The 8,345-nt window shown below is 31.5% G+C and overlaps 1 protein-coding gene across 1 annotated transcript; it reads right to left on the bottom strand.

Annotated features, from left to right (window-relative positions):
• Positions 1-3,881: 3,881 nt before the first annotated feature.
• Positions 3,882-6,441, bottom strand: LOC119608960 (protein arginine N-methyltransferase 1-B-like). The gene is made up of 2 exons (XM_037963595.1): positions 5,580-6,441; positions 3,882-5,482 (listed from the first exon to the last, which is right to left on the bottom strand). Exons 1-2 carry the CDS (start codon positions 6,309-6,311, stop codon positions 4,751-4,753), a joined length of 1,464 nt encoding a protein of 487 aa, XP_037819523.1. The 5' UTR covers positions 6,312-6,441; the 3' UTR covers positions 3,882-4,750.
• Positions 6,442-8,345: the final 1,904 nt, after the last annotated feature.

Below are 8,345 nucleotides of genomic sequence, written 5' to 3'. Positions count from 1 at the left end.
TTATTAATTAAAAGTCTGTATTGTAGTCTGTGTATTATAATATGTTTCGTGCGGAAATTTGTTGAAAATATCAAAATTGATTTACTAAATGTTTATAAATGAAAATTTATTAATGTTAAATTTGTTGTACATAAATGTTGTTGATACATACAAACAAACAAACAAACACAATCAATACATATACAATGAAAAGTTAATTTTAACTGGAAACAAATTGCTAAATAAATATGAAAAAAAGACCTACAAATTTCATTGAATTGGTTAATAATTGGTAAAAAGATTGGAATATATTTATTAAATGGGAACAGAATATTGTTGAAGTATAATTGGTATCCAATCATTAAGAGGATAATGTTGTTAACTGCATAAATATTTTATTTACAACTTTATGAAGTCAAGATCTCACTAAAATTACAGATGTGAAGGAGTAAAGTTTCTAGTTTAGAATTGTGAGTTTTGATTCCGTATAAAAAGTAATTTTTTTATTGATTAAAATACTATCGATCGTTATTTTTCTGGAGGTGATGTTAGGGTTTCATTATTCATCCTATATTCAATTACGAATAAATTTGCAAATTCTAAAGTTTTCACAAACGTTGTTGTGTTCTTGACTTTCGTTGATTTAGTATTATTTCCTCTAAAGATGCTGATCTAAGGTTTCGGAGATCGCAAAAGACCAGTGTTATTACGATCGATAAATCATCCCTATTCCATATTTCAATTCGAATCGAAATTTTCTCCGTTTGGCAACTTTGGTATTCTGCATTTCGATTAAACTTTCGTTGATTTAGCATTATTTCTTCTAAAGATGCTGATCTAAGGTTTTCGGAGATCGCAAAAGACCAGTGTTATTACGATCGATAATTCATCCCTATTCCGTATTTCAATTCGAATCGAAATTTTCTCCGTTTGGCAACTTTGGTATTCTGCATTTCGATTAAACTCCATCTCTAAAAAAACAACTTACAAAAACGTAGTTACGATCGTAATGCAGAATACACACAATCGTTAAGCATTGAAGTAAAATGGTATTGCTTCTTCTTTTGCATACGTTTCCGTTTTTTTGTTGGAATACCAATTTTCGATCGTAGCTGAATGCGGAAACGTAATCGAAATGCAGAATAGGGGTGATTATTTTTCTGATGATAGATGTCAGGGTATCATTATATTAATCTTCATTTAGGAATAAAGGATCTAAATTAAATCCAGTCTCAATGATTGTAGAATTCCAATTCGTGGGAGTCTATAATGTTGGAAGGTTCTGTTATAGATCTTTTCCTTAGAGTTCCATTCTACAGCTTTTCTCAGCATATACATATGTATAGTCGAATAAGACTACAAAGACTTCACTCTTGAGAATTTGTCCATAGAATTTGTCCATTAGTGTCCATAATAATGGCTCACTGAAGGTTCAGAATTTATAGAAGTCGACTTGGTATCCATTAGAAAAGGAGGAAACTATTACATATTTGTTGGGTTTAAGTTTAGATAAGATGGCTAGCCACTCAATTAATCATGAGTGGTTCACATGTCTCGTCCCAATTGCTGTACCGTTATGATGCCCTAGTATTCATAGCAAATACTACTCGAAACTTCCAGATTTAAACCAGCCCGATTGATTCACAAAGTTTAGGATACTTTTGAGTCCTATCCCAGATAGCTCCTTTAGACAAAAGACACCAGCAAAGCCGAAAAAATGTTCTCTGCTCTCACTGAATGATAGGCAATAGCAAAGGAGGTCAAGTATTGTTTCCTCTTCCTCCTCATTATGACAACTCCTACATTAGTCGTTGTATTCGAGACCCATTTATCTGGAATGATTGCCAATCGAAGAATGTACCAGCATTCTTATCTGCTCCCTACGAAAGCTTAACAATAAACTTGACTTGGGACCATTATAAAGAGGCCACATTGAAATCGAAGTGAGGCAGGTGATTTCGCTAAACCGGTCGATTTCTTTTTTCAACTTCTCACGATTAGCATTTTTAACGAATTCATTTATTTATTGAATCTACCTTATTTATGAAGGCTTAACAATAAGTATGTGCCCTTCCGATCTCAGTTGTGTCAGAGCAACTCTAGTTTCCCGCAGCAGGTTATTCTCTATTTCTCCTATAGGCGGTGCAAACAACACTCATGTAGTAACCTGAAACAGTGATCCGGCCAATTGTTTTATAGGTAGCCAACAAGGTTTCTTTATCCATTCCCTATTCGACTCTAGAGTTCGGTTTTAAACGGTTTCCAGGTCTGGACAGATGGTCTACTGTACCATCTTCATCCTCATTCTGACAACTTCTCCACTCGACTAACGGTCCTGATCTGTCTTTTTATTGCAGATAGAGAAACTCCACAGAACTGGCCTATTTCCAGTTCACTTAGTCACGTGGGTATTATTTAAATATCTTGCCATCTCATTGAGAGAACTCCGGCATTCATGGACAGTTCTATATGTATATGGAAAACACTTTAATAAGTGATTTAATAGCAGCTTCACTATCGCTATTAATACTAATACCTCTGTTAGACATCCAATTGTATCTTAGTCAATTTGACGTCCTCTTGATCGCTGATATTTCAGCTTGCAGGATACTGCAATCATCATTGAGTCTAAAAGAGATTTTAGTGAAGACTGCTCTTTAAAAGATCTTCTATAGACTAAGGACTTCCGCCTGCATGCCTGTGTTGTTATCTGGAAGTTGATGTTGTTGTTGTATAATAGTTTAAACTATAAAATTTTTAACCCTGAGGTTTTGTATTTAGGTCCAAGTCAAGAAATTGAGTTACTTCTGCAGGTGAGTCCATAATTTTATTGGGCTACGTACAGCGGTTGTCGACCTCCAAAAACAACTCTCATGCAGGGACCTGAATGAATGTCGTTTAAAGCTGCTGCATACGACTTACGATCCAAGTGATCCTGCACATATCTTCGTATGCTCTGCTCTGCGAATGTCTTTCCTGACATGTCTCGGAGGAGCGCATCCAACTGTGTGATGTAAAAGTAAGAATGACTCCTTCGGTGATATCCAAGTTTAGTCAACATGAATGGGAGGACCTTCCTTTCCTCGTGGTGCTCCGAAGTTATTAGAATACAGACCGTTACAATCCACAGATCGGCTTTGAATATGGCGAATATATCCACTAGAAATTGATAATATATTTCGGTTTTTTGGGTTTTCATTGTAAGTTCCCAGCGCCTTTTAATCTAGATTAGGAGCATAAATAGAGGTACATTGCTGCTATGACTTTAGTTCAACTTGTCATTATTGTTTACGAATGTCCTTCCTGACATGTCTGGGAGGAGCGTCAAACTGTGTGGTGTTAAAGTTCGTTTTACTGTTTGGTTAACATGACTGAAGGACTTTCGTTTCCTCATGCTGGTAGTGCTCCGATGTTATTCGCAAGCAACCCGTTACAATCCATAGAACGGCTTTGAATATTTCTCCACTGTAAATTGATAATATATTTCGGATTCTGTTTTTCCATTGTAAGTCCCCAGCGCCTTTCAAACCAGATTAGGAACGTAAATAGAGGTACATTGCTGGCTTTAGTTAAACTTGTCATTGTTATTTACTATCAAGAATAAAGACGGGTTTTTCTGCACATTGGGAATACCGATACAATATCAAATTATTGTGTTGCTGATGTGTTGGTTAAAGTGAAGAACATTATTCCTTTTGCGAAGTCTTTTAATAAAGTTAAGATATTAAGGAATGGAACTAAATTAGTGTAGATTTGAAAACCTTTTTAATGTCCATACATTTTTCATCATCATTTGCATAAATAAAATAATTTTTTATTAAGCACATTTGAAATATTGGATTTTTATTTCAAAAAATAAAATACGTTTATATCACACTACAATATATTGATAAAACTTCATTCACAGCTTTAAAATTTAGATTTTTATTAAAAAAAATATAATTCGATATTAATTATATGGCTGTTTTGTATCGACAATTCAAATTTCATATTTTTTTTTTTTTATAAATTTTCCTTAGAACCACCATGTAAGTTTAAAGTTTTCTCGATATGTACAAAAAGTATTTTATAATTTATTTGCCAAATACTTTTCCAAAGTATTATTAATTTTACAAATTTATTCTTTTTATAATTCTACAATATTTATTATTTGGGTATTTGTTTTTTTTTATAAATTTATGTATAATTTTCTCGGTTTAATGAATTCATTTTATAATTTTATAATTTTCTTCATTTAATAATTTTTTAAACGAAAGTTATTGCTTTACGAAGCGAAACCTCATCACCACTAATGTTAGGAATTTTAAAAATTCTACTTTAAAAAACAAAAGATTAGGGTCAACTTAGGAAATAAGTTAAAGTGATTAAAAAAATTAAAATAAAATTAGGATGTTTTAAAAACTTTTCTAATAATTCATTTTTATAAATGGAAAACAAAACTAATAAAATTAAATGAAAACAAATAAAGAATGTTGAAAAGGAAAAATAGTTTTTACATATTCATTAACTTGCTATTTTTAACAAAATTAGGAAACTAATAAAAGTTTAAATAAAATTCTTTAAAATATGTACTTCAATTAAAAAAAAAAAGAATTAATAAATTAAAAAATAAATAACAATAAAGATTTGCTAATTAAACAAACCTTTTAATATAAAAAATATTAATCAAATAACAAAACATAGCAAGTTAATGAACATTTAAGTTAATAATCATTTAATTAATTAATTATTAACTACGTAAACTAAATTAAAACCGTAGAAAAGGAAATAATTAACCCTTTTTTGGGTACTTACTTTTATTGCGTTTATTCTTGCGACAAGGATAATTATGTTTGCCAATTGTTATGGTGTTGTTTAAGTTATCTGTGGTCACTACTAAACCCGAACATATAATAGAATTTTGATTTGTTAAGGTATTTTGGTTACTATTATCAGGAATTTTAGGCACTTTTGTTATATCATTAGATAATTTAGATTCATTTTTGTGATTATTACTTGAATTTTCTTCAATATTTGGTTTCTTAATTGTTTTTAAATTATTACATTTACTTTTATCTTTATTATTGTCTAAAGTTTTAGCTTTACTATCACTGATCGCTGCTGCTGCTGTGGCTAATTTAAAATGCCAAGACATTTCAACTTCAATATCGGCTTGTGTTGGATCACCCATTAACATTTCCAAATTAACAGTAATATCGTTAAGATTACCGCCTTCTTTGGGTATGAATTCTATACCACCGTAATATAAAGAGCCCGAGTTGATGGGCAATGATTGATCGAAAAATAGTATGGTTTGCAACCAATTGGTACGCGGTGACCAGGGATCCGTACTAAATCCCAATGGGGTATGAGATTTTGTAAAATATACATGAAAATAGAGAGCTATACCGTCCATATGTCCCGTCTTTTGTATGGGCAGCATAAATTTACTGCGAAATTTCAGATCATCCAGAGTAGCTGTATTGAGGTTTAAAGATTTGATGGGAAATTGTTTGCTCATCACCTGTAAGAACAGAAAAGTAAAGAATTAGCAAAAATAAGCAATAGGACAATGTTCTCCTTTGCTCACAAGGATTTACCAATTATTCCCCTTAACTCACCTGATCTGGTCGAATACTTTGATAGCGCGGTTCAATTAAAGCCACCTCTCGCAAACATCTCATATTGAAACCATAAACATTTGACCACCAATTAATGTTACCATTTTTATGTTTAGTATCCTCCAAAGCCACCATATACAACTTGCCTTGATCGGGAAATATTAAACCACCTGGCTTTTTCAACCACTTATCACGAGCAAAAATAACAGAATCACAAATCGCCTGATACAGCAAGGCATAACCCATCCAATCACAAACTATGATATCCACCTCCTTCACGGGCAAATCTACTTCTTCTATTTTACCCTTAATGACTTCAATCACTCCCTCATAACCATTGGCCTGCACAATTTGGCGTGTGTAATATACAACATTTGAAGGATCTACAGCAAAAACTTTTGCAGCACCAGCTTTGGCGGCAAACAGGGCAAAAATACCGGTGCCACAGCCAATGTTCAAAACACATTTTCCTTTAAACAAATGTTTATTGTGCAGAATGGCCGCCTTGAAATTATCAATACGTACGGTGTCCTTAAGCATTTGATTCATCATTTCGACATGGGCATTATAATCTAAATGAAAATCTCTTGAAGTCATTGTCTCCACTGGTGTGGGGGTGGAAGCGGTATAGGTTGTATCACTGCCTCCATGGCCAGAATCATTTGTATCACTTTGCACAGGTTGTTTTTTAATGTTTTGCGGCTTCTTCTTGGAGTTTTCATTAGAATTCATGACGAGAATACGGTGGAGAGGTGCAAGCTTAATGATTGTGTTTTTAATTATCGACAAGATTCTTTTTTAAATTTGTTTTAATGAAATTGTATAAAAAGTATTGCCAAATTAAAAAAATAAAAACGGTTAATTTGACAAATGAAATGTAAACAAAGAATGAGAGAGAGAGTGAAAAAGTGCAAAAGGAGTTGCCATAATGGCAAGAAACAATTGTTAAGCCGCCTTCAAGGCGAATTCAGATAAGGTGGTGTTATTCAATCAGCTGATTATTTTCTTCTTCACTTGACTGGTACGCACTGACGTCAGCAAGGCGAATTCAGATAAGGTGGTGGCAGTTCTGCAACAACAACATTTTACATGTATTTTGTTTTTGCATTTGGTTTACGTAGATATCAAAAACAATAAGTACGGCGAATTCATTTAATGAAAAATTTTTGTAAAATGTTTATATTTTATTAAAAAATAATGATAAAGATATTAAAATTTGTGAGGAAAATATATTCTGAATTGAATAATGTTTGTTTCAAACGAAAAATTCTATTCCGGCAGATTTATTTGCAAAATTTAAGTGAGTGCCTGAAGTTAAGTAAAACTTAATTTTTTGTGAAAAATAAACATAAAAAAGTACATATTCATGAAAATATTATATTACGAATGAATGAATATTTGTTGCGAATGGATAATTCTACTCCGCGGAGTAATTTTCAATATTTGGACATAATGTAGCAGCCCCCGGACGGGTAAATACCTCATATGGGTTTTGTTATATAAAGCGTTCCGGAACAGACTTTTTTTAGTTAATCTCTTTATCTACATAGTGTATATATAAAACAATATTGTTTAATTTGTTAACATTTAATAGATTTCAAAATTAAGCCATAACGTAGAAGTCAGCTGCTGCCAGCCGGGTAAATACTTCATATGAGTTTCTTAATAGTAAGTGTTCCGGAAGAGATTTTTTTAGTTAATCACGTTATCTACACAATTTTAATATAAAATATAAAACAATATTGTGTAATATGTTAACACTTAATAGAAACAAATATTTTCTTAAATAACATATTTGTATACATACCAATTATGTCATTATTTAAATAAAATTATATTTGTTTACGAGATGCTTGGTATTTTCAGATTTTTTACATAAATAATTCAAAATATTAACAAAGTTTTTCTCCGTTTAACGGACATTTTTAAATATAAAAATGTAAACAATAACAAACTTTGACAGCTACGTAAACCATGCGAATTAAGAAAAAAATTATCAGCTGATTGAATAACACCACCTTATATAAATTTTGTTGTTGCCGAACTGCCACCACCTTATCTGTACCTCGTTTCTGTAATTTTTTCGAATCGAGAAAAAACTTAAAATATAATAGTCTTCCAGTCTTTAACAGTGTGACTCTGATTATTTTTAAACTGTACTCATTAAAATTTAATAAGAAATTTTGAAATTTCTTGTATTCACCCTGTTTTACACAAGATGATCATGAATTTTTCGACAGATTTGCTCGATACGAGAATTACAGAAACGGGGAACTGAATTCGCCTTGATGACAAGTAAAGGAACACAGCTTTTATATGAAAAAGAGTTTAAAATGCCCATAGCATTTATATCTAGTTACAATTGTATTAAAAAACGCAGAAAAATAATTATTTAATTTATTAGAATACAATTTAATTCGATTTACTTTTCACTAGATTTGTGTACTCGGTTTTAAAATGAGAAAAATTATGCGAATTCGTTTTTAAACGAGAAATTTACTCGGATTCGGTTTACAGAACAGACTATGTATTATTATTTTGCCCAAATTGGCTTTTTTATTACTGAATAAATAAATAAATAAATAAATAAAATGTCTTTGTTTTTACGTTATTGAACATTTTCTTAATGCAAAATTTTTTTAGAAACTGATTTTCTGCAAGTTGTTTTATATGGAGGATAGGGTCAAATAAAGGCCGAACCTCGTAAAACTTGGAGAAAGGATTTGTTTTTAATTTTTAAGAATTTTTTATCCATCCCTGCATAAT

Source organism: Lucilia sericata, unplaced genomic scaffold (assembly GCF_015586225.1).
Source record: "Lucilia sericata isolate MDLA Ls3-8-SP2 unplaced genomic scaffold, ASM1558622v1 Contig000902F_arrow, whole genome shotgun sequence".
In the NCBI taxonomy this organism is placed as follows: Eukaryota; Metazoa; Arthropoda; class Insecta; order Diptera; family Calliphoridae; genus Lucilia; species Lucilia sericata.
Note: the sequence above shows the minus strand (reverse complement) of the source record. Positions and strands in the feature narration are given on the sequence as shown.

What these genes read in the sequence shown, in the direction of transcription:
- LOC119608960 (XM_037963595.1), bottom strand. Translation starts at nt 6,311, where the DNA reads ATGAATTCTAATGAAAACTCCAAGAAGAAGCCGCAAAACATTAAAAAA. An exon ending in AAAGTATTCGACCAGATCAG is followed by an intron (nt 5,483 to 5,579) that starts GTGAGTTAAGGG and finishes CTGTTCTTACAG; the next exon opens with GTGATGAGCAAACAATTTCC.